Source organism: Montipora foliosa, chromosome 2 (genome assembly GCF_036669935.1).
Source record: "Montipora foliosa isolate CH-2021 chromosome 2, ASM3666993v2, whole genome shotgun sequence".
Taxonomy (NCBI): Eukaryota; Metazoa; Cnidaria; class Anthozoa; order Scleractinia; family Acroporidae; genus Montipora; species Montipora foliosa.
Genome location: NC_090870.1, coordinates 45,240,576 through 45,267,813, shown reverse-complemented (window position 1 = coordinate 45,267,813; position 27,238 = coordinate 45,240,576). Strand labels below are relative to the sequence as shown.

At 39.6% G+C, this 27,238-nt stretch overlaps 2 protein-coding genes across 4 annotated transcripts; one reads left to right on the top strand and one right to left on the bottom strand.

Annotated features, from left to right (window-relative positions):
- Nucleotides 1-882: 882 nt before the first annotated feature.
- LOC137991734 (uncharacterized) lies at nt 883-1,335 on the top strand. Its single transcript, XM_068836767.1, has one exon. The coding sequence runs from the start codon at nt 883-885 to the stop codon at nt 1,333-1,335; it is 453 nt and encodes a 150-aa protein (XP_068692868.1).
- A 10,506-nt stretch (nt 1,336-11,841) lies between these two features.
- On the bottom strand, nt 11,842-16,233 carry LOC137993257 (homeobox protein ceh-19-like). 3 transcript variants are annotated; one of them, XM_068838995.1, is made up of 3 exons: nt 15,852-16,233; nt 14,907-15,105; nt 11,842-13,923 (listed from the first exon to the last, which is right to left on the bottom strand). In XM_068838995.1, exons 2-3 carry the CDS (start codon nt 15,088-15,090, stop codon nt 13,493-13,495), a joined length of 615 nt encoding a protein of 204 aa, XP_068695096.1. In that variant the 5' UTR covers nt 15,091-15,105; nt 15,852-16,233; the 3' UTR covers nt 11,842-13,492. The 3 variants fall into 3 exon arrangements, with proteins under 3 accessions (XP_068695096.1, XP_068695095.1, XP_068695094.1); XM_068838994.1 differs by having other exon boundaries at nt 11,847-13,926; nt 14,907-15,145; nt 15,852-16,230; XM_068838993.1 differs by having other exon boundaries at nt 11,848-13,926; nt 15,852-16,229.
- Between the last annotated feature and the right edge of the window lie 11,005 nt (nt 16,234-27,238).

The window sequence follows — 27,238 nt, the reverse complement described above, 5'->3', positions numbered from 1 at the left end:
AAACCGTGCAAACAAGTGGGAAGGATATTTATTAAAATCTCAGGAATCACCGCGGGTAATCAGCCTGCTTAGGATCTTCTTTTCCTTTCCCCAAAACGCTGGTCAGCCACAAATATCACAAAAGCCTTAAAATTTGCCTCAGTAAAACAAATAGTTAACTTGTTCAATATGACCTTTGCCAGTTCAACTGAGATCACTTTGAAATGGTTCAAACAAGGTGTTTTTTCCTTTTACTAACTTTACGGGGGACTTTGCCCTTCTTAAGTTTTGTCACTTACATGCGGGTCAGATAATTGGTTTCCGGCCTTCTTCAAGCAGCTCATGATCACAGGCAGCATAAGCTCATGACATAAACACACGTGACAATTGTTTTCGAGCGGTGTCGCTTAGGAAGGTGTTACTTACATGTTGTGTTAATAAGAAGCCATTTACAAAGGTTTGAATGGGAACCCCGCGGATTTTGCTTTAAAGGGCATAAAATGGAATGTTCTGCGAATAAAGTGACTTACTTTGATGACGTCACACTGATGTATTCTCCGTTTATTTGCTCCTTCTCAGGCCTTTTTGAAGCGTTTCGGCGAGCTGGCGCCAGTTTGATTTTCCACTGCGAAAAGTCAGCACAGTGGAGAACAGTCCTTTTCCTCAGTAAATATCCCTCGAAGCGAAACCTCCGCTCGAAATTAACCTCCCGCCGAAATTTCTTCACGAATTCAAAGCAGAGATCTTGCAGTACCCTACCGATTCACTACCTACCCAATTCCATTGACAAATCCGGTTCACCAGTAGCTTTCTTTGGGAAGGCGCTGGGCTTTGGAAATTTGAACACGACTCGTTCAACCTTTCAAAGGCGCTTGTTTCAAACGACTAATCAAAATGTCCAATATGGATTTAGGAGTAGGCCTAGGAAATAGTAGTCTAACCAACGTGGATCGTGGAACTTCTGCTAAGCAATATAAAAAAGGCCTTCGATTTGGTCGATCACTGCCAACTCCTATTCAAGCTTGGCATGAGTTTATCAAAGTGCGTATTTGTGTCGCAGCTGTCACAACAATACTGACATATGGTGGCGAAATCTGGAACACCACAGACAAGCAAATTATCCGACGTGAAACGTTACACCAATATTGTCTTCGCCGTATTCTTAGAATCCGATGGTTTCATCGCGTTGAAAATGAAGAGGTGCTTCGCAGAGCAACAAGAAAGCCTATCAGGGATCTGATCTGCAATAAAAGAATGAGTTGGTTTGGTCATGTTGTCAGAATGCCTGCAGAAGTGAACGGCTACCAAGATATCTTCTTGAATGGGAGCTCAAACATGGGAAACGATCCAGACTGAGGAGCACATAAGAAAACAATAATGAAGACTGTGATCCAAGATGTAGAAAACCGGGTTAATAAGGCGGGATTAACAGTGAGGGACATAAAGGAAATGGCTTCCGACAGCGTCAAGTGGAGACAGACAGCTCAACAGACCTGTATATTACAAGATTAAAAAGGCCGTTTACACGACAGAAAAATTTGGGCCCGGACCCATCGAAAAAGTTGTACGGACCCATAACTTTTGTAAAGAAACACTGGAGTTTCTACAGGGCCATAGGCGCCTATGGCCCTGTAGAGACTCCAGTGTTTCTTTACAAAAGTTATGGGTCCGTACCGCTTTTTTTGGCGGGTCCGGACAAAATTTTTCTATTGTGTAAACGGCCTTTAAGACGACGGAGACGGATAGGACGCGGTCTGACCGGACAAGTCAAGAACCACGCAGTTCAGTTCAAGGCACGTTTACACGACAGAGCAAAAATGGCACGGGCCCGACAAAAACTGAAACGGTTCCAGCAGTTTTTACAAAGAAACAGTGAACTTTTATCCGTTCCGCGACGGGTCCATAGGCGCCTATGGACCCGTCGCGGAACGGATAAAAGTTCATTATTTCTTTGTAAAAACTGTTGGAACCGTTCCAGTTTTTATCGAGCCCGTGCCATTTTTTCTCTGTCGTGTAAACGTCCCTTCAGTTCATGAGTTTATCATTGCTTGCTTGCGCTCCTACCTCTTTGGGCCGAACCCGACTAACTTCCCTCTTCGCTCTTTATGGTCCACTTTCTGTTCCGCTTCTTTCTCTATGGGAATTCTTGAAGCTAGGGGCGCTATTCTTCATGACTTATTTTTTACATGGCTCTTTTTTCTATGTTCTTCTCCGCCAATTATAATGGCTTTGCATTTTAATTAAATACTGTCTGCAGAGCTGGGCACAGTTTTTATTGTAAAGGGGAAGAGCGGGGCCGATGACATAATTAGGGGAATTTGACAGTTTAATAATCCCTTAGAAGATGTTTACAACAATATTCCCCCCGCGACACACCCACATACCGTCGGTATCGCATCAGTCTACACATGGACAAACAAAACCGCAACTTTACTCCAACAGCTTTGCATTTGATTTGCCTAGTTATCACACTATAATTACTATTGAGCAGTTTCTCAAATTGAAAACCTGAGAATTACATTATGGAACTCCCTGCCTTTTGCTTTCTCTGCTTCTGGCTGCGGAACACTGGCCTCTGGCCAGTCCAAAGAACGATTCCTCGCTTCTTTGTATAATATCCAAAACAGCTTCTGTTCTCTTCACCACTTCTCAAGCCTGATCCCCTCTGCCACATAATTTTTATATTATATTCTTATAGTTATTTTCAAATGTTCAGGCTTATATAATCACAGGGAGCCCGCACAATGACATGTTTGTGTAACGTAACCGTTTGTAATTTCATAAAAATATAGTGGATTCACCGTCGGCTTCTTCCGATTCTGTAGTGATATATCGATAAATATGTGCATGGACCAATGCCTCAGTAGTGGTATTTTGCGTGATTTTGAAGATTTCGAGTTCGCTGTTTATTGTGCCCTCAATAGAAGGACAAGAGTGGGAGGTACTTTTTGCACGGCTCCAGTGCCGGGGTGATTTTTCCCCAGAAAATGGCATCGCTCCGCTTTCAAATCGTTCACAGGAGAATGGCCGAAAGATTCACGCTTCTTCTCGTACTTCTCAATCGAAAATGCATGCAAACGGCCCGGAACTACTGTAGCTAGCCCTCGATCAAAGTCAAAAATTGCCTCAAACGGCGTCCAATCAGAAAGAGGCAATCAGCAGGAAGGTAAACAACGAACTCGAAATCTTGATGTCCATAATATTGGTGTGTTTCCACCAGGACGATTTACATTCGGAAACTCCGGAAATACAAGAAAAACAGTCTTGTAAACTTTAAGCGAGTTTAAAAATTTCCAATTGTTTTTACTTAGGGAATTGGCGCATTTTAAGTAGACTGCGAGCAGTCTCTCTTTTGCTCTAAATCGTTGAACGAACGCGTGCGCAGAAGCTTTCAAAATGGCTGAAGCTGCGGGTTCGCAAAAACTAAGAACGTTGGTTTTCGCTCTAACCAAGGTTCGCAGTTTTTGCGACCCGCAGCTTCCATTTTGAAAGCTCCTGTGCACGCGTTCGTTCAACGATTTAGGGAAAAAGAGGGAATTTTAAACGACCGAAGAGCTGGTTTAACTTGTCTGACAACTGAAGACAGATGCGGCTTGTCAGATAATTAACCACCAATGAAAATAGTTGATAAATCTTATCTAGCTGAAACTAGCTTAACCTGGACTCTAAACAAACACCTAAAGGAATGTTACGCGAGTGGAAACGTCCTAGTGGAAACACAACCATTTTAGAAAAATAAATGGCGTGATGGAAACTGTAAACAAGACTGAAGGAGGAGGCCGAAGGGTCACCATACAACTGTCGTACGGTACGTAGGCGTTTATGGCGTTTTTTTCAGCCTGATTCTCCGTGGTTTACGTCAGGCTGTCGTGTTATACCTAATCTGCGAGACAAGAATGCTTTTGCGCAATTCTGAGTCTGGAACCATCTAAAAACAATCCGCCCTACACGTTCAAATTTGAAATACACTTTAAGTGACTAAAGTAACTGTGAAGCACACTGGCCACGAGTCCGTCGCGTGCGTGGCTGGCTGTGAATAGGCTATGACATATTCTAAGAGCGTAATGGACGTAAGCTATAACGATCAAATTTGGTTTTACTGTCCGAGCATTACTTTCCAAATCCCTTATTTTCACTTATTTAACAGAAGGAATAAGTATTTGAGCGATTAATTTAAGACCGACCTTGACATGTAGGGGGTCAAAAAATATTTTGGGAGCCTCGCAGGAAGTACTTGTAATATCCTAGAGTAGAGTTCCTCGTGTGCCAAATTTCCATTAATGCGTATGCCCACCACTTAATCGGCTTTTTGTTATGACTTGTTAACACTGTGAGCGGAAGTCATGCATTTCGCCTTATTAAGACCTTATCAGAGTTTAGCCTTGAATTTCCAATTCGCTTACCCTCAAGTTATTTTGCTAAAAGGTGTGTAATACAATTAAGATTAGGAGCGACAAACTCTAGACAGCACAAAGCAAGATAAGTGGCATGGAAAATTCCTTCAGTAAAAAATAATTTGAGCGAAACAATAAGTCAAACTTAGGCGAAATGATTGTATGTGTTATGTCGTTAACCGTTCGCACTGAGAAAAACTCGAATCCCTCAGCCGCCCAAGGTGTGCTGAGGCCAATGTAAAAAATACCCTTCGCCAATGCATACACATGAAAATGTCTGGCTAACTAAAATGTCAGAAGCAAAAGAGGATAAACGAAATTCATATACGTGGCAACGTGACTTCAAATGGAAGTGTGGCAAACTTTGAAAGGGGCCTTTCAAGAGAATGAAACAAAAACCTGTGGACGACGAAGCGGATCTTGTAAAAGCCACTAAAACGTTCATGAAGCCCAAAACCCATGCATAATTTCTCTACTTAATACATTTTAACCATCCATTCCATTCAGATAAAAAAATATTCTTCTTTCGTGACTAAAACTTATGATGGCATCAACTTGTGCCAAAGCTAGTTGAGGTCATGAGTCGCTTTGTTCCTAAGACAGCTAGCTGATATGACTTGAATTGGTTAATTCCTTTCATTCAGTCCAAAACTCTCGATCGTGATAAGCTTGATTATATGCCTGCAGACAAAGAAGGTTAACCATGTGCAATTCTTAACGTCTTGACTGTTGGCATTCCGGCTCAATTGAAAAAGTAACCATTAAACATCGTCGACGTCGCAGAAACTCCATTTCATTTTTCAGCTTTAGTAAGTAGTTCTTTGAGATGTTCAACCTTCACGAAATTCTTGTTGTGTGCCCATATTTTCGTGTAAACAATAGCATTCAATATTTCAGCGGGCCATTTCAAAATTGTGGAGCAGCGAAAGGGAAAGAAGTGTGTCAAACTTACAAAAAAAAAACGTATGTGTACAGTAATTTCCATATATTTTCCTCGTTCAATCTATCATTTTGTGGCAAAACTCTTCCACGCTGCTGTTAAAGACTGTAGTTCCAAAACAAAATTAAAAGACCTTCGTCAAATTTTTGACTTCCTTACATACTTAACATACTTTAACACATTCACGGCCAGGAGAACAGGAGAGCTGCCTTAGTTTCGGTCAATGCGTATGAACGAGAAACTTCAGAGAAGAATCCTTTTAACAAAGAAATAATGACCTGATAACCTATACGATAATCCTAAAATCTCCCTCAGTGAAGTAAGGATTTAAAGTTATTTAATAATCGGACGAGACTCTCTGGATTGAGAGGAATGCAAGCATTTAGCATGACCCGTGCCTGTTACAAAGGCCACTTTGGCTAGAAGTGCGTTTATTTTTAAGTGTTAGGGCCGGGGCCTATGGACGCGTGAAACCGTAACAATGGGCACTGTCTCCCCACGGAACAGGCCGATTTCTCCCCAGGAGATGTCAATGCGCTTCCTTTTTTTGTTTTCTTTACTCTCTTTTATTTTCTGAAATAGGTAGTTCGTGACAATTTACGATCATGGTTTGAGAGAAAACATGACCTGTCAAACATAATTTTTTTAAATTGACTTTCCATAATTAGATTAATAGCCATATCGATGATGCAATTTAACTTTGTCTTTTGGAGTACAGTTGGGCTGACGCATCAGAATGCTAACGTTGTAGGTGGGTTTCGCGCTACCAAACAAATGGATCTCAGCGCAAACATGCATGGGAGACCTCAAATCATGATCAAATCTGAGCCATTTTATACTTTGGAGAATTTACGTGAACTGTTATGACAAAATGGTCAAGTCAATAATAAAAAAAAAAAACAAAAAAAGAAGGTTACACGCGCTAACACCAACCCTTTGTGGCCAACACATCACAAATGCACACAACCATTTCACCTGGTCAATTAGCAGCCATGGTTGTGCACATTAGTGATGTGTTGGCTACACCGAGTTGGTGTTAGCGTGCGTCACCTTCCTTTTTTTGTTGTTGTTTTTTTTTTTTTCAATTCAATAGCATGTCGTATAGTTCGTGCTGAGCGTAGAAAGAACCTCTGCATCTCCCGGAGGTAGTGTGAAGCTGAAACAAGAACTATATGGTGCAATTTCACCATTTTTAAAATGGGAATACCTCATTTTGTATTCCCAGAGAATAAGGCACAAGCTCTTCAAAGTCTCAGACATGTGAAAGTCAGTCTTCTTGTCTTTTCGTACCTTAGAAAATGTTAACAATAAAGCCAAGCAGAGTCGCTTGTGTGTCAGCTTGCACGTCTTTCATCTCGGCTCGGTTTTGATATCAGCCAAAGCTGGTGGCTAGAGAATTATGGTCCTTCTTTGAAACCGAGACCGAGACTTATAGTTTTCATCAACTTGCGAGAAAATGAAATCGACTAAATGTTTATTTCCACTAAGTTTGGTGATTTGGGCGAACACGGCGTTTGCCCAACAACACAAACCTTTACTCCAGGAAATAGATTTAATATAATCAGATATTTCAAGTGAACAGAGCCTCTCCTCGAAAAGTTCTTGACAACGCAAATACGGTCTCTTGAATTACAAACTAGTAAGATTAATTCGCTAAAAGACGTTTAACGGAGCAAAATCGTCTTCGGGTACCTCTCCACCCGCCGCCGTGGTCATGTTAAAAGACGAGAAACCCGGGGAATAAATTAATCCTGAGGAATCAAGACAATAGTCGGTAGACGGCCAAAGCAAATGCATAAGGCCTGGTTTTCACTAGCGACGCAAGCATAAGCACAAGCAGCACACGCAGGCGCATTTACTTGTTGTTAATTAGTGTCTATTGTTCGAACAAAAGGCTCTAATTAATAAACTACAAGCTACTCAGTTTGCGTATGCTTCTTGTGCTTATGCTAGATAAGCAATCACTATTTCAAAGAAAAAAATTCCCATTTATCTTCGGCATAAAGTCTTTTTTTCCATTTATTGCAATTTTATCGCAGTCAACGGTTAACTCCATAGAAACTCGCGTCGTTGTTTCATTAGATATCGGGTATGTGCCTTGTATTGAACAAACATCACTGAAAATGACTTAATGATAATAACATTTATCCATACTAAAATTCATCAAATGAGCGAGAGCAAACTACTTTATCAAGTATATATACTAACTATTTCAAAGATCAAGTGTCAATGTTATGAAAATGCTCTGGTTCTTTGTGCCTTCCCAATTCTCCCCTGCTGAATTAAAGAAAAAGGGGGCGGCTACTAGAGTCTTATTCAGCGAATAGTGAAGTCGGCTGTAAAATTTAAAGTGAGAATTTTTCCATCGCCCTGGTTGCGGTTCGACACTGAGCGCCTCCGTTCGCAATTTGAAACCTTTGCTTCATACATAAGCGGGCACTACATGAACTTTTGAAAGCCTACTGAATTAACTGTTAAGAAGCTATACTGATAAAGCTGCTGTAAATACCCCTGAAAGTATCTTTGCCTGATTTCGGGTCCAAGATTCTCACGCTCTAGCATGGAAGCGTGGAACCAGACTTCCCTGAAGGTTGCCGGCAAGACGACGCAACCGTCATTGCATACCAAAGGTTTGTTACCTACCACCCATAAAGTCTCAATGAAACGCAACGTTCTAAAGCGTTAATGTCTTAAGTTTTATTTCACAACTTAAAGAACTATTAACGTAGAATAAATATTAATGAAACTCTTCAGTTATTTTCTGCCGACAGGATGAAATCACAGGATAATTTTTTTCTGCGGTAGTCCAAAAATGTTTCAGTTCTAATGCTTATGACACGATTAAGGTAAACAGGATGTTATAGTTTATAAAAGTCTGATGCGAGTCTTGAGTATACTTCTTTTCATTTTACTTAAACTTTAGTTCCAGCAGGTGATCAGTTATATCACTGATTCAACTCGATACCACAACCACTACTTCGAATAAATGTTGGTCCAGAAATTTCATGGTGGTTCACTCTTGAATTAGAATTTTCAGCGAGATATTGAAGGGTTGGTCGCATTCTTATTGTTGTTTGCGGCGTGGTTTCGCTTGACCGCATTCCATTCTGTAATAAACTCGGAATTGATGGAGAACAAACGGCCAAGCCTCTTAGAGGATTCAATAGGCAACGCCATACGCCACTGTTAAAGAGCTTAAGAATCGTTCAGCCTTCTCGAACGTTTCAATCATAAAACGCCATGCCAGTTAAAACCCTCTCGTGGCTAGTAAGTTTCCGCTAAATCACGCCGCGCGATCAAGTCAGTGAGGTGGCATAAATGGGTGAAGTGACAAGTTTGACTGGACGACTTGAAGATTAGACGAAGGACAAAATCTTGGAATGAAATTTAAATTGTACGTCAGTGGCCGCGATGGAACAACCTGTCCATAACAAGAAAACATGCTCTGTGGACAGAACATAGCGTTCATTTCCTCCCATCGTATACTTGCTTCAAAGTCAGGTGCCATTTGCTTTTTCCATTTTGTCCTCCTGTTTTGAAACCACGTTTTGACTTGGGTGTCTGTTAGACGAAGGCTTGCTGCCAAGTTGTTTCTTTCGGATATGGTTAGATATTTTTTATCACGAAACTTTTGCTCTAACGATTTTAACTGGCTGCTTGTAAAAGCAGTTCTCCTTCTCCTCGCCTTACTGATCAAAAAGCCTTGTCTTGGCAATTTTTTTTCGCCAACGTTGTCGTCTCCGTCTTCAAAGTTTTCTGAGCTTGCAGGGTGCTCTATCGGAGGGAAACAATAAAGGGAAAATGATGTAACTATTAGTACAGACTTTTGAAACTGAGGTCTAAAAATTTTGGTGGGTAAATTGGCGTGGCATAAGTGCTTATAACTGGATGAAATTTTCACTTGGGACTAAATTCAAAGGTTTCATGCTTTACGAAATTCAAGTAGAATCGTTGATTGCACAAGATTCACCCAAGATCGCAATAGCAATTAATCTAAGTTATTGGGTCCAAAGTTACAAACGTGCTGTGCTTTAACCGTTTCAAAGTAACAGCTAGAAGGCAATCTAACGCAGTGATAAGTTTACCGTGGCTGAGATCTTCACTCTCACAAACCTGGAATTTTCTCTCGGAGATTTTCTTCTTTGTGAGATCGTTGATGCGCAACTTCTGTTTCTGTTGAGATCTGCGATGGTTTTCGCAAAATCGCACTTATGCTAAAGGATGCCATGAAGCCGCAATCAGTCCTTCTTTGTGCGAAGCCGGAGACAACCGCCCATGATTAGCGAGAAGATGAATCTTATGGGCAACAACTATTTGTAATTGCTAAATATTATTATACCGGTATCCGGACTATAATAATAGGCTTGACAGCCAATTAAGATAGCGTCTGATTCGTCTCACTTGTGACCACTTTATAAAACAAAGAGCCGGTAAATGCTTGAAGTTTACAATAAACAGACACAAAATCACTTGTTACTCGATATGACTCGAGGATAATAAGATCATCACATGCTTGGCCGGCTAAAGGTGAATTATACATTCGTAGGGGTAAGGTGATCGTTTTCCCAAATTTTCTTTCCGGTTCTAGCATTTCAAGAAAACAAATTACACTGAATATAGTAGACGAAATCGCAACTGAAGGCAAAGTTGGGGACAGATTCGAGTCGAGAATGATGACTGGTAAAATCTCTCAAGTAACAACCTCGATGTAAGATAAAAAACAGAAATATTGTAGCAGTTAAAATCGTTGCGTGATCTGGTGGTCAATCCCATTAATACATCAAGGTACTTATTTAAACAATGTCATGTCCACATCTCAAGACAACTGGCCAATCTGTGTGATTTTTGGTAAAGCGTTTACCGGAGTTCTTTAACAACAAAACCAACTAAGACTTTTCTTTGATATCAGATCTCTGGAGATAAGGAAAAACTACTACTGGGTGGTTTCTCTAGCATTCAGCCGACAAATAAAAACAGAGTGTCTCCTTTTAAGAATTAAGTTCTTTAAACCCAGACGACTCAGCGAACGCCAAAAAAAATCGTCAACGATTGGCTTTGCAAAATAGGACGCGAACTTGTGATTATTGCCAATGGCCGAAATGAATAATAGGACTGAACAGCGGAAAGTAAGATGCAAAACAAATAATCGTCTCTTTTTGAGGTCGTTGAAAGACATGTCTTTGAAGATACAGGCCTTCCTCCCCCGCTAAGAGTTTAATTGGGAAGTTATCATCGTTATCGCTGACATGCGTTAGCACTTAACAGATGTTTGACCAAGAGTAACTCGAACTTGGCGTACTGAAAAACAGAACTGCTCTTTTACAAGTCAGAAATTGAGCCTATGGAGTCGCTATTTGCCCTAAGAAGTTTCCTCCGCGCTGGAGGGAATGAAATTTGATGGCGCATGCCAGAAATCGAAGCACTCACACCTCAGAAACATTTTTTTCTTTTCTTCTGTCGACGTTCATTCTCTCCAGGCTGAATGGCTTGTTTGCGCGGTCTGGTGGCCTATTTATAATGAGATATAACGGCAACGCGCGTTTTACCGAAAGTCGTTTAGAAGTTAATCCCATCAGTGGATAAGCCAAATCTTGGTCTGATCTCGTATTTGTTTATAATCGTTTATTGCTCTTGAGATAGTGATTCAGTTACTATGAGGTGATTAAAGCTTTTAAGAGTGGAAATTGAAGTAAGCCAGGTAATCCCTAATCGGGAGGCTATTAGTTTTCGGGTCAAGAAGAACTCCTTTTAGCGAGGGGCGCACCAGGTTGTTTTGGGGTCTGTTCAGAATTAGTGGCTGAAAGACATGCCGCTAAAATCAATGATGTCCCGAGACAAGACATCGTTTGTTTCTGTTTCATTTTACAAATTGAGTACTCCAAGAAAATTCACCGAACGACTAAAATACAACGTAACATATGAACGGTGATCCACGAAAAAGGGCTAAATTAGAACATGTTCTTGAAAAAAGTTCCTATTTTTTGTAAGAATAGTTCAGGCTGCCATTTGGACAATTTCCGAAAAGCAAAAGTTATAGAGAAATGCAGTGATTTTGAAAAGAAATTATACAAGGTACGGGAGCTTCTCCTTAGTGATGGGTATGCCCGGTGGGTATGACTATGGAAACCTATCCAGGCCTTTTATTTATGCAGCCTTTAATAAACCAGGCATCAGATGATAAATATGACACTAACAAAATGCACTAAAGTTTTGACGTTTCCTTCAAAAAAGATTGTAATTAAAAACTAACTTGAACTGAAACAGCATGCCCGGAAAATGCCGTTACTCAATATCTTTGATGCACTGCAGGATTTCACGCTTTGAATTTCTCAGGTCATGACTGAATCCCACGCTTTCAAACATTTGCAAATGATAATCATTAAAAAATCCCCTAGCTTCAGAGAACGTCAAGGTATTATGTTCTGGCAAACAGCCTGGTTCTCAACACTGAGTGCGCCATCTAAGTCTGTCATTCTTTACTTTTACCCAGGAGTGAGAACACCGGAACTAGAAATCAAGATCACAAAATTTAGACGTAAGAAAAGTAAAATTTTGGTATCATCAGTGTCGTCCTTCTTTCGCACGCTGGCTTTGAATGCGGAGTTCTATGGCTACAGTCGTCAACAAGGAAGGAAAACATTGGCCAAACCCTTGAAATCCTATAGGCGTAAGAACCTTGGCCAGCCAAACTAACCCATCCGCAGCGCTAAGCACGGCTAAGAGAGTCACCGGGGAGGGGTCAGGAAACTATGACGCAAAACGGAGGCACGAGAAACATCGATTGCTCTGCATGGAAGTAACATTTAAACAGAAAATTTGTCATAAAAAAAAGAAAGATTAAGAACAGAGGATTTTTAGAGCAAAACTAAGTGGATTTCGCAAAATCTCACTCAGGCGGCGGACTGGACCTTCATTTCTGCGGAAGAGCTTAGTGTGGCTTTGTCCTATAGATAAATCTCAACGTAGGGGATAAAAATTAATGTATCCATTTTGAAAACCCACTTGATCCTTTAGATGCTTTATCCTCTTCAAACTAATCAGAAACTGATGTAGTTGAAGGAATACGCAACTAAAAGGTCAACTGACAAAATTGATCCGGCATTTCAGCCCGGGGGTAAAATAAGTAAGAAACGAACAGATTTGTTTATCAATTCAGTCTTCTGGTAGTATATCTCTTTGTTACAAGGGACGGCCAGAACTAGTATTAAGGAACCGGAAAAAAAAAGGAACTCAAAAGGGATTTTCACTCATTTAGCCGAGCGAAAATTGGTATCCGGCTTGAAAATATTTCGGAGATCAGGAAAGGGAGGTGGAGGGCTTGCTAGCTGGATTAGGCACGTTCTAAAAAATGATGCCTACCATGATCAGAGCGGAGTTTGGAGCCATGGTTCACCTTTGAGGATTTCGTTGGGCTACGTTAATTAAATTCTTTCTTGTTGGAAGACACTATTTCAGTCAACAGCGTAAAAGCAAGTTGATGAAAACATTAAGTTGAAAACAAGTGCTTCCAATGAGCCATTTTTGCGAGAACAACACTGATACATACAACCGTGAAAAATTGGAGATTGAAAAAACTGAGATAGTAGGTTAACTGGTTTATTAAACTATTACATCACTGAGTCCTAGTGCATCCGGCATTGGTAGGGACAACTTGATCTGTCGCAGTACAAGAGCAAGACCCGTCATAACCAAGCTTGCAAAAATAACTCTAGCTGGATCGTATGAAGTTGAAGGTTTATTAAACAAACGTTCCGACAAAGTATTTGTTGAGATTTAATAACAGGGGTTTTTGGAGGAGGTATTCGACGGAGTTTCGATGTAAGCGGCATCCTTAAACGATGTGGTTAGATCGTGTTCATGCAACATTTCCTTTTTTATACATAATGGGCTTCAATAATCTTTTTGTCCAAAAAAACATAAACTTTCCTGAGCTGTATCAAACACTTCACTGATAGCTGATTCAGTGTTATTTGGTTTCAATATTTCGATGCGGGAATGAGACTTTTCGTTGACAATTTTGAAAGTTTGAAACCGTATCCTAAATTAGTTAGGGTTTATTTAGATCGATTCTAATTGAATTCATGCCTGACGCCTCTGTTACTAATAGTAGATCTTTTGAAACTATGGAGTCGGTCAGTATATGCATTTTGCACGGTCTTGCTTATCCGTTCACTGCATGTTAATGCGGTGACTGAGCTGGCAGTGGTTGAATAAACGCTGGTGCAGGGCATGAGTACATCGTGTGCATTCTATACACAGGGGGAGGGGGTGGCGGGCAGTGACAAATCGGAACACAAGTGGGATGGAAAGGTCCAATGCTACTCCGTTGTATTTCGTAAGCGAGATGAATAGCTTCGCCAACATTTTCTCTCTTCCACTTCGTGCGGCGATTTTGAAACCAAGTCTTCACTTGTTTGTTGCTTAGCTGAAGTGACTTTGCTAACATATCTCTTTCAGCAATGGTGAGGTACTTGTTCATCAAAAATTTTTCTTCCAGACATTTGAGCTGGAAACTTGTAAAGGCTGTCCTCTTTCTTCTTGTTTTAGCTGACTTTCGTGTGACTTTTGAGTCGCGAATATGTTCTTCCTTATCTAATGACTCGTCTCGATCTTCTGCAGAGAAACGTCAGTCCGTTACTCAGAGTTAAAACAATAGAGAATAGTGCGTGTATAGGTTTAATTAAAGGGGACAAGTTTTTGAGTGACCTAGATGTTCTTAACCCATTCATCCAAGCCGCCCCCTTTGACATGTAAAATCGTTTGGTGTTAGACAGGGTAAAGTCTCATTCGCAGGATTGCCATTTATCGCTTTGCGACATTTTCAGCATCCCTATAATAATGTTTTTTTCCGAAAAAAAGCTTGGTTTCGCATAATGATTAGGACTCAATCAGAACCCATTTACTAAGCAAAAATGTAGACAAACGAAACTCTCCTCTCTCTTTCCTCTTTTTATTCTAAAATACACGAAGAGGCTTTGTCTGGACAGTTTTCCTCTTTTATATACGTCAAAACCATGTTCAGAGCACTCGAACTATTCAGTCTTAGAAGGTCGGGATCAGCGAAACGTTTGGCCACTTTTCAGCTATTCTGCAGAACAGTTTGGTATCCATTGCAGCAAACTCAGTGATATTATTTCATAACTTTGTAGCCTCTTTTAAGCTCATAATCCACATCCTTACAAGCACTCTTACAAAATGAAAATAGGATTTAACAAAGGCATGATGTGTAGAGTTTATGCTATTTTGTGTATGGGGGGGTTGGTGGCTTCCACAAAAAAAAACAGAGGGGTGAAACTTTGTAAACGTTTTCAATCCGTTTCCAAAGTTGCCGTCGTTAGCGAACGATGATAGTTTCAGTTCGTGGCGGTAACATCTTCTGCGTCGGAGCAAAGCCAACTCGTTGTTTTCAATTACATTCCCGAATATGTCAAAGCACTCTTTTTGGATGAACAGCGGTAGCATGTGGTTCCAGGTAGCTTAATCTGTTCAAGCCACAATCCTTATTTTGTATTGAATTTCGTCCTATAAGGTTTTCACTCAATGCCTCAATTTTACCCTGAATGGACAGAGAATAGCCCAAAACATGATTTTACCTGGAAGTCGAAATTGTTGATCTTCTTCGTCATCACTTTCCATCATACAACGGACACTCCCTCGCTCTCTCACATCAAGATTCTTTTGAAATGCACTGTCATCTCTGACTGCAAACTCTGACTGAGGCCTCGCTGATCCCAGTAATGCGGCAATGGTGAAATTGGCAGAGTTGGCTTGTTCCATCTCTTTATGTAACAGCTAGAAAATAAGTTACGCCGTTAAGTTTTCTGAGATCGCCCTATAAAAGAATGGAAATTACCACAAGACTTCATTGACACGTAGACTGAACGCTTCTTATCTTCAATTCAGTGAAAGAGAACTCCTCGCTTTCTAAGTGAACACAAATTTTGAAATAAGTCTATGTGAATACCAAACATAGATCGAATGCATTTGGCAACAGCCTGAACTTGAAGAACATTTTCCTTCAGGTAAAAAATCTATTTAGATATCTAGAAAGAGTGAAGCTAATTTCCATGCAGTGTCCATCTTTGCAGGTATCATAATCCCATCCATCATTGAGAAACTCGTCTAATAGATAATATTACCATGATATGCAAACAGTTAAACTGTATTTGACACGATCTCGTAGGAACTGAGATATTTTCGGCGATAACAATCTATCAATCTTAAAAACGTATAGTCCCTTACTGAAAATACCTAAAGCTTGCTAAACTATTGATGTAAAGACGTCATGATCAGTTTTGCGAGGCCTTGTATGAAAAGCTGAGAGTGACGAATGAGCCGTTTGGGGAGCAATTTTTGCCGGGCTTTTTTTTTCTGGACGCGCTAAGAGCAACTCTCAGCTCATTTTGGCAGATTGAATTGACGACGAGTGCAGTTGTGTTGTAATTCCTAGATGCAAAGATGATGACCAAAAATGTCGTTTAATTAATAAGCAAAGAGAGAGGATATAGCAATATATACTCAAATTTAAATCCACTAACCTTTGTTAAGTTGTCCCAGGTTCTTATCTGGCAACGTTGCAGTTCTTCAGCAGACAAGATCCACTCAGTTTCACTCGCACCAGACAAATCTTAACGAGCTGGCTCAAGTCAGCGGAATAATTGAATGCATATTGTAGCAAATAAATATATATATATAGGCCAGCTGATACCACGGAAAATATCTTGCTGTGAAAGTATTCACTATATTTATGCTCACTAATGTCAAGGCGAAAGAGCAGTCAAGCCAGGATGACGAGCGAATCTTCATAGACTCATAAGTTGAGATATGTTTCGAGAAATGGCATAATACTTTTTTAGTCAATCTACCACGCGCAGTTAACACTCCAAATTTTGCTTAAAGACCCACTTGATGGAACATTCCGGTGAGAATGGACATTACCCAAACCAAAGCATACACAGCCATTAAATTTAGCCTAAGGGGCAATCTTTCATGGGGCTCCTGCAAGTGAGCCACATGTTTACTGGCCTCAAATAGCTGAACACATAGATAGAAGCTAAGAGGAGTGGGATAGACTCCCCGTTAACTACTTGAACCATTCAAAAACTCATTAATCTGCGATAATTCTAGTTATGGACGATGTTGGTTGACTCAAAATTACCTTCGATTTAAAATTACATTTAACCCAAAGCGGCATCTATCTCACCAGAAGCATATCCAATTGCAAGGTACTATTGTGATGAAAAAATTGGTTCATCTTGCGAATGGCTCTAAGCGCCAAAACTTTAATTTACATTGAAACTAAAATGTGCAATTAATTTGTTTGCGGAAATACCTAAATCGCCCCTATCGAGATATCTTCTCTTTTCTCCATTCATTAATAAAACGTCGGCACTTAACCAGACTCACAATTTTGTGTAGGGAGAAGAGAATTGTTCATGCGATCTCAGTGAGAAGTGGGCAGGTCACAATTCGGCCATAAACTGATTCTTTCATTTGACTTAGTTTGGTTTGTGCTATTTAACAAAATAGCTTTACAGCGCAATCTGGGTTGTCTGTGCTTGCTCTTTTAGAATCAGGAAAGTCTAAAAGAAAGCGTTGAAACCAGTTCACAAACAACTGATGAGCCTTGTATCAGTTTGAGTGAAGGCTGTGATTGGTTTGCCACCTGCGGTACTTACATAAATTCCCAATAAAAATAGTGTTTGAAGACATATAATCCGTCATTTAATGAGGCTTACCACGAATAAAGACACAAAACAAATGGTGAAACTATGCAAAGAATCATAATATAGAAAGCATATTCGTCCAAAAAACGGAAAGGAATATCAATTAGAGCAAGACCCTCTGCTCAGCAATTGAACGAGTACTCTCAGTTTTTTCAGTATTAGTTTAACCTTTTAATCAGCTTACATTAAACCCGCTGAAGATTAGATTTGTCCTGAGATAGCGGCTTCCGCCGTACGTTTAACGACGGCCGAAAAGGTTTGCCTTAAACAAACAAACGCTTTATGCATCTCGGTGAATCAAGGAGCGTTCATGGTTCTCACGAAAAATTAGTTCATCTTAATGTTTTTTTTTTTTTTTTGCTTTTTCTCCGAGAACTAGTCTAACTTTAAAAGGCCTGAGCAAATGTAAGTTCTCTGGTCTGTTTGTCGGCAAACATTGTTTCCTTTCATCTCCGAGGATGCAAATTCTTGGGTCCTTTGATCAAGCTCCTGTTACGAAAGCCACCTGGGAATTGCACACAATGAAAGCTCTTTCAAACGACTTTATTTCGCCGTTATACAGCAATTTCACTAATATGTTTTCAATTAGCGTTAATTCTCAATGTTTTTTTTTTTCTTAATCAAATATACCTGGAGCTGCTGTAACGGGCTGTAATTGGCTCATGAGACTTGACTCACTGAAGAGTAGAGGGTTCAGAGATGATTCATGCGGTAGTCCCCAAGATTGTCCCGGGTCTCCAGCTGTGATCACCTATGCTTAAAATATAAAATGGCGAATTCTGCCGTACGCAAAGGGATTCGAGCGATTATATGTATGATCTCGTTTTCTTTAAGTGCAATATTCTTCTCAAAACTGGTCTTTATCCACTTTGAAACATGCTCACATATTCTTGGCCTCATTTTGCCAGCATCTCAGTGACGTTTTGAGACAGACTCAGGCGTAGAATTTTTATATAGCAGTAGTCGGTATGGTAAAGTCTCTCTGAACAACTCCACACAAAATTCCTTCAGTGATAATTATACTCTAGTATGTTCTTTGTTATGTCTCAATTGTCTTCAAGAACGAGAAACGCATTAATACCCATTGTAACGGGCATTTTTAATGGACTATATGAGGGGATTTTTCACTGTATTTGCTCAGTTTCCCTTCTGTTTCATTTGCTGCTATGGTCAATATTTCCCTTCTAAGTCAAGCATACTGATCCGTTAGGTATTGGAACTCAGTAAGAGACTTTGAATTGTCTTGCACGGGGTTTTAAATAAGCCTATAGCTAAAAAGGCATTTAGCTTCAATAAAGAAAACATTTAAATCCGAAACATCATTACGGATTATATGAGCAGACACCGACTCCGAACTCGCATGAGTCCGCCAAGAGATCTTCGGATGGTGCGTTTTTTTAGAAGATCAATGTTGCCGTCTTTTTGCAGCCACTCGTGGGCGCGCCACTCAGAAAGAGTAATAATCCCTCGCGAAAGTCGTTAATCCGACCTTGCGCATGTGCATTGGCTATGTTAAGATAAAAAAAACAAAATCTTTCGATTTTCAAAACATGAATTAAGCTAAAACTATCTTTTTTCTTTCCTTTTTTCCCTTTCTTTTCCTCTCTCTTTCTTTACAAAGCTATACGCAGTCGTCAGATACAGCTACCTGTCAATCAATTGTTTCAAACATCTTGAAAATTGTTTTATTTAAATTACAGGCGGGATTTCAATTCATTTCTGGTCATTCATTATATTTTGATTAGGACTTCTATTTATAACAATCGAAAATAAATCCGTGTTAAAAGCTCAAATAATAAACTTTGACATTAGAGTGTACAGGCATTGTTCTCAATCAAGATAAAATGTTTTTCATTTTTTTTTTTTTTTATGGCCCGCAGGGAATTTGTATCAGCAGTTGTGCTAGTTCATGGTTCTGCTAACTATGGCTAGTTTTAGTGTAAGCTATTTTGCTGAATTTAGAAGAGTTTCGGGACAGAAATTCGACAGAGTCGTCAGTCCTCTATCTAGGAGTGTATATGAAGGCAACAGCTACTTCACCGCAAACAGGTGGAGGACAAAAACAATAGATCTCCCATTAATTCCGTTTGTCTACCTTCAATTGTACGTTATTGTATCGTTGTAATCTATGTCTGTATCATAGTTAATAGACGGAAATGATTATGAAACCCGACAAATTTCTTTGTTGTAGGTTTTTGTTCTCTTTTTTGGCCTTGGTCGTGCACAAAACACAATAGTTGTTTACTCGTTCCGTACTGAGAAACTAAGCAATAGAAACGTGTTGGTTACGTAATTCATGCATAGTGTATGAGCGCAAAACAAAAGATTGTGCGCGGTCGTGGACTTTCCAACCTAAATCTTAGCATCTTTGTTTGCTCCTTTGATGTTTGTCGAGCTTCCAAACCACTCCCCTCTATTAATTATGTCTGTATTGATAGGTTGTAAACCATCTATAACGGAATCTTTATTCCCCGGTTTTCCATCATTTTCTAATGAATGCTTCGAGAAATCAGTACTGAATATTGGAACTAAATTTTGAACGAAAGCATCGATCTATAACCTTTATGCCATTTCGGAATGAAAAACCACTTTCTTTTATATAATGATATGTGTTCCAGTTTCTTAATTTCCGTTGTATATCAGGGCACCACATCTCCAATAATAAAGCGATTTTTTGCTCCGGCTAATTAGTTATTTGGATATTTACTGACCTGCCGAAAGTCCGAACGTACCTCTCAAACACACAAATAGTCCTCCTGAACCGTGATTGGATACCATGTCCGTGACCACACAAAGAGTTGTGTTAGTACGTTTGGACATGTCCTTGCAAGGACATGTCCAAACGTAATAACACAACTCTTTGTGTGGTCACGGACATGGTATCCAATCACGGTTCAGCAACTAGTTTCAACCAATCAAATTGGTGATCGTGCAAAGATATATTTGACACCAGAAAACCTTTTTTCTTATTTCGAAGTGAGGCAGAGTGCGGATCAGAGAAGAACCTTAGAAGAGTACTCTGTTGAACACGCAATGATTTGCAAACGTGGAGGATTTATTATACAACGCCATGATGAATTGCGGAATTTGGAGGCTGAGCTTTTGAGTTCAGTCTGTAGTGATGCAGAAATCGAACCTTTGCTCTAAGAGATCTCTAATGAACAGCTAAGCAAAGGAGCAAATAAAGCTGCAGATGCAAGGCTTGACATACATGCTAGAGGATTTTGGGAAAGCGACGATCTGCCTTTTTTGACTTCAGGGTCTGTTTCCCTAACGCAGACACGTACAAAGATTTAGAACTTTCCAACATCTACAGTACACGAGGATGAAAAGAAACGCAAATATGCTGAAAGAGTGAACGAAATAGAACACGGAATCTTTACTCCCCTTGTCTTCACAACTACCGGAGGAATGAGTAAAGAATGCATGCAAGATCTATCACAGCCGGCTCGCTGAGTTGATAGCTAACAAGAAAGAAGAGCAATATCACACTACAATAGCATGGATCAGGGCCAAAACTTGCTTCTCCCTGCTCAGATCATTACTTGTAAGTTTTCGTGGCTCAAGAACTTTGAAAAAATCCACAAATGACATTAATAACATAGATATGGACATTGAGGTCGGAGAAAGCTCAATTTTATAAGTTTTTCTTTTTTATTCGTAAATTTTTTAATTTTCCAGAAGTGATATGTTAAGTGAAATTATCGCTTGGAGATTTTTAATTTAGGTGCTTCGCAGGGAATTGAGGTCGCAGAAAGCTCAATTTTATAATTTCTTTTTATGTATATAAATTTTTTAGGCACTTTATCACATTTTTTTTATTCTCATTGTACATAGTATATCTTGAATAGGTAATACTGTCTTTTTCCAAGAAAACAAATCGCAAAACGTATTGTAGAAATTGAATTGTAATTAGTTTTTTTTAGAGTGATCATTATTATTATTATTATTATTATTATTATTATTGTTGTTATTATTATCATCATCATCATCATCATCATCATCATCATCATCATTATTATTATTATTATTATTATTATTATTATTGTTATCTTGAATTTCCATGTCTAATTTGTTTCTAAGAATGAAGGCGAATCGGCGGTACTTAATTAAAATGAGGGTAATGCACGCGTAATTCGATGCACTTTCGCGAGCGAATATCATGGGAGATGCGTGAATCGGATAAACTTATAAGGCGACAGTTTACTAAACGCTTGAGGGACTGTTATCATATGGTACTTACTGGGACATTAGCGCATTTGCTCACGCGCAGATCAAAGGCTGCCTGAAAATAGACCCGGCAGCGGTACCGTCTGGTCCCTGCGCCAGAACGTGGTACCATGACCATTCAGCTCGCCCGTTCCTTATGCCACTCCAGTATGTCCTCTGCTACTTTCAGACACCTTATCCCCCGAAAAGGCAGTGAGGGAGAGAAATGTTGGTCCCTGGACCACATTTGACAGATCCCTTTTCCTTTTCAACTTACAGCGATGTTCGTGCACGTTAGTTACAGTGGCATCGGCACAACGAAAGGTTAGAAAAGGAGAGATGGTCCTTGCATGAAAAAGGAGATTTTTGACTGAGAGTGACTCCAGTCACTAAATGATTTAATGCGTCTGAAATGAGGTTACTTATTTTAGGCATAAATAGGAGAGTACTTTTCCTGCTGCTAACTTCAGTAGATACCTACATCATAATCAAGAATCTGCTTGTTAAAACCCCCCAGTTTACAATTTAAATAAGCAGGGAAAAAGTCTTATTTTGATATCATCCTATCGTCATTCTGGCTCGGAAAGCTACGAGTTACTGAAATCAGATACTGAACGACCTTGCGAGCCGAGATGTTCCTCAGAGTATTCATTATCATTCTATTCATTCTTGTTCTTATTTCAGATTTCCTACCCTTCTGAGTTTGGAGAACTGCTATAATTTTTGCGCATGCTTTTGCGGGATTCCATGTCATTATCATCATCGTTGTCATCATTATCATTTTCATACTCTAACCCAGCCGATCCTCGCCATTTCCGTTATTTAAGGACAACAATAAAAGCAAGGTGACACACGCTAACAACAACCCGGTGTGGCCAACACATCACGCATGCGCACAACTATTCTACCCGGTCAATTAGCAGCCATAGACAGCTGTTTCGGCCTTTTGGGCCTCATCAGCATGGCGTAGCTAACATACCAGGCGGGTGTTTTAGCGTGATGTGTTAGTCACACCTGGTTGGTCTTAGCGTGTGCCACCTTGCTTTTATTGTTATTTTTGGACACTCGTGATGTTATGGTTACGGTCTTCCGTACGTCAAGACAACAAAATCACGTTCAACCGACTTACCTGGCTTTTCCTAAATAAACACTCGTCATTCTAGTTTTGAGAACACGAAATTTTAACAGATTAAGCTTAGTTTATGACATGTCGGTATTAAAAACTCCACTTACAAAACCTACGGAAATCATCAATTTAGCTGAGTTGTGTAATCAAAACAATTCATTCTATCTGATAAAAGCCATCATGCTATTACCACTTAATAATAACCCGACAGATGAGAAAACATGTTAGTAGGTTAGAATAAACATTCATTGGCCATTTCCTTCGCCTTCAGTTCTGGAAGGGACATAATTATACTATGCCGGATGCACTGCTTAGTAAAAAAAGAATGATAACCTTTCTTTTTTTCTGGAAAGAAGTCGGTGGCATCGGTCATGTTTATTCTGGTTGAAATGTGTCTCGCCTGTAAATTCCTGAGATGATTTGAAGAAAAGATGACGAAGACTTAAAAATTTGATCGCCTTAATATTATTAAAAAATGAATATTGCTCCAAATTTTACTACTCCCAAATATACCTAAAAATCACCAAAAAATTTACAAAAACCCCAAAACATTGATTTGCCGGTGAAATGAGCATAGGCGAACGAGATACTTCCATTAAACCGATTTTAAGCGGCGTGAAAACGGCTTTCGGGTGTACCCCTGCCCTTAAGGTTACTTCAAGCCATCGCAGGTGTCCTCCTGTAAAAGAAAAAAATATCGTACAAGCGATGTTTTCAAGGAAAGGTTATGAAATGTTAAATTCGACTGAGATAAAATATTTTCAATTTCTCTACTCTTTTAATAAGGCCACAGAATCCGGTAAACTGGCCAAAAATGACCGACTGATATTTCGGTGATTTCGTCGAACTAATAGAGTATCAAATTCGATCGCAGATGCAAAATAACAGTGTCATGGTGTTAACCTCCAAAAAGGTGTTAGAATTTTCCGGTATTTTCACTGGTTATCTTTTTCCACATCTGTCAAATTCCCAAAACAACACGCGCCATAGGCCGCCGAGAGAAAAACATTTAAAATTATAGAATTCGCCGACACGCTGTTGTTCCTTAATAATTTGAGCTTGTTCGGACCAAATTTCACGGAAATCCGCCAATTGCACATACCCTATTAATACTTTAAAAGAGGAGGCTTTTTCCAGAAACACGAAATCTACTTTTCTTCCTCCCTAATCCCTCTAAGGATTTATAAACATGCCACGCCCCTTTAGAGAGACATGTCAATACGAAAAGCCGCCAGCCAATGAAACAAGGGAACCCGTGGGGTTCAGGGCTAAGCTGGAAAGTGAGAACGTTGCAACCACGTTTTCTGCGCAAGGCTTCAAGAAGGTAGTCCAAATGGGGAAAACGAGACGAAAGCCATCTTTAACACAAAATTAGGAAATTGAGTATCCAGTGCAGACGCACAATTGATACTAGCATCCCAACCACGATTTCCTATGCTTTATCAAAGTTCCACCGAGACTACGGACAAGAGTATTCGGCAGTAGCTTAACTGCTGAATACCTCAAAATCCGCCGACTTTGGTCTTTTTTGAAACGTGGCAGGAGCTAATGGTCGTGGCCATTTTTGCTTTTTACCCGCGGACCTTTCGCTGTTCTAATACGCTTCATGTCGACGAAGTGGTTTCGATTGCCTGGAGAATTTTCGCAAAAAGTGGCAACTCTCGGGTACAAACAAAAAGATGCTAATCATTTGAGATGCAGCCGTTTGCCGCAAAGAAAGGTTCCAGAGGGGTCACGCCATCAAGTTATTCACGATAATTTGGCGATTATTAACTTTTTTTCCGTAGTAACTTGAGCAAGTTTCAATATTTCGTTTTTTCATTTCTTGGAAAAAGTTAATTTTAATGATGAACTTTACTTTGACCGAAAAAAAAATTGTGTCAAAGTAGGGTTGGAAGGTTTGCGGTAACCTTAAATGAAATCATCTTTCAAGTGAAGAAGTCAAGGTCAAGAGTAAAGCTTCGGTCAAACGTAATTTGGTGACCAAACTTTCCCCGTGCTTGATGACGTGGCCAAACTATATTGAGGTGGCTCTAACCAGTTTCAACACTTTGAAGAGACACTCTTTATAGAAAGATTGGCACTACACACTCTATCACATAACAGCAATGTTATAGCACCATATGAAACACCGATTATTGCTGAACAAGATCAGGTCATTATTGTGACGTAATAAGTTACCTTGACAATGGAAAAACCCAGCAAAACACCTTATCTTATATTTTGGCCTAAGTTGCTCATATCTCAAAAACAAACTGGGTGAGCCCATTTTTTATTTCTGGAACTGAAAGTGATCAGAAGGCCAAGATGAAACGTTCTCCAAAGTTTAAAAAAAAATTATGTACAGCAGAATCAGAGCCTCCTTAACCAAATCACAGATTTAAGGTGGCTCTGAATCCGCTGTACAGATTTTCTTTAAGCTTTGAAGAAAGCCGGTTTCATCTTGGCCTTCTGATCACTTTCCAGCAATAAAAAATATGGGGTTACCGAGTTTGTTTTTGAGATATTAGTAACTAAAGACAAAATAAGGAGTGTTATTACAGGGCTTTCCCGTTGCCACGATGACTTATTACCTCACAATAATGACCGCATCTTGTTCAGCAATAATACGTGTTTCTTATGGTACCATAACATTGCTAATACGTGATACAGTGTTGTAGTGGCAAACCTTCTAATAAGAACTTTACTTGAGAGCTTTGAAACTGGCTTGAGCCACCTTAATAAGCCATCAAACACATTCCCAACAGCTGAGTTCAAAAAGGAGTTCGGGCATCTTGGATGTGTATGACCTAAATTCTCCATCGTAATACGCATACGCGTGCTAAACGTGTTTTTTGAAGCCGGCCAAACGAACCAGGAGGTGTATTTCCTATGGGTGTACTTTCTATTAATAGGCTAATGGAGATGTGCCGCATGGATAGGGTCGCATATTTACGACTGGATTGACTATAATGGCGTTGCATTTTCAACAGAGTTCCGACATAGTTACTAAGGTCGCAAAACTGTCGGGATTTTGGAGGTAAGAAAATTCTGGATAGTGGGATTTAAAAATGGAAAGAGAGTTGTTACAGAACGAACTGTAGGGCTGTTGATTTAATATTTACTATTATAAAATAATTAGGATAGTACGCCCACTCTCATTGGTCAATAGCTGTGTAGATGAGAGTATGGAAACACGGCTGTGACATCACACGAATTTTGATTGGTTATGTAATCAGACGCGCGTTTTGATTGACTGGTAGGAAATATGAGCGTGTATCAAGAAAATCTGTTTCAATCAAGAAGTAAAAAAAACAACATTTTCCTTCATTTGTCGAATTATCTTTGAGGAATATTTTATAAAAGCAGTAGAGGACTGCGTCTCGGGTTTGCATAACTGTCTCAAATTCTCCTAACTGCCCCTCGTGTTTAGATGAGGCTATGGAAACACGGAAAACGTCCTCTATTGCTTAAGTCGCATTGCATTCCGTTTTGAAATTGCGAAACGCTATATGTAAGGCTTATGCATAAACAGAAAGTGACTAAGTTGGGGTCGCTAAAATTACATTTGCCCAAAAGTGACTAAGATGGGGTCTATAATTGACTATTTTCACTATCCCATAATGCAATACGCTTTAGGGGGGCATTTACATATTCTATGAAATCGAGGTGAATAGTGGTTGACTATTTGGTCTGACACTATTCACCGAGATTGAAAAGAATAATTGTTTTATTATGTACTCACGAAGTGATCTCAAAAACAATTACAGAAGAAAACCATCCAAGTCGATTTAATTGACATCTCCATTCATGCGTGGAAACGTGCAAGCGGCAAAAGGCATGCGCGAAGATTCAAACATGGCAAATCTAAATAACCTTCTTTAAAATCCTCGTCACAAACAGCAAAATGGTAATTTAACACCGTTAAATCAGCAATCTAAATCGAAAGTCTGCTTGCTAAAACATTTTCACCGTTCGATCATAGTTTTAGAAGTTCATTTGAAATGGAAATTGAAAGTGCAGTTGGTAAAGGATCCACATCAAATGGCAGCTCTAATTGAGGTGAGCTTTGGTTTGTTGTAAAATGACCCGTCTTGTTTCCTTGCAGCCATGTGGAACTTTCTTAAACATTTTTTTACTTCCTCGATTTCAGAAACAAATTCGTTTTGCTGGGCGACCAGTCATTCCTACACGACAGAATTACTCCGAGTGAAGCAAATTGTTGGCGTGAAGAGCGATTGTTTAATTTTCAGCAATAATTGTCTGGAAAAACAAAAAGTCAAACACAGGTTGGCAAAAAGAATGAACTCTTCTCTTACCTTTGAAAACTTTCAGGCCAAATTTTGTGCCCTCTTTGTATTCTGTAGCTCAGCATCATCTTGTATTCTCAAAATTTCCGCGATATTTCTGGCGAGTTTACGGCGGCCATTTGTTTTGTTTGGATCACGCATTATTCACTCTGAAGCTAAAGGGAGTGAATAATTTTCACTACTCCGAGATAGCGAACCAATCAGATTGCTTGAAATACCAAGATCATTGAGTGAGTATATACTAATAAGTACAAGTTAATTATTTACTCTTGTGACTGTATCGTGATTTAGTGAACTGAATATCCATTGTTTTAATACAAATATCCCCTCCCTCCCCTTCCCCCCAAAAAAAGAACTGTATTATGGGTGTAAAAAGAGAATTGGCCATAAAATAGACTATAAAGGGTAGGGGTTCTGAGAGGCCAGCGAAAATTGACTCAAGTACTCCCCGGGCACGAGAACAATAAGCGATGTTTCAAGTTGTTTGATCGGATGTTCGATGGATTTCAAATTTTACCAAACACGATCAAACAGCATCAAACAAGGTGGCCAAGGTGGTTTAGTGTTGCCATATT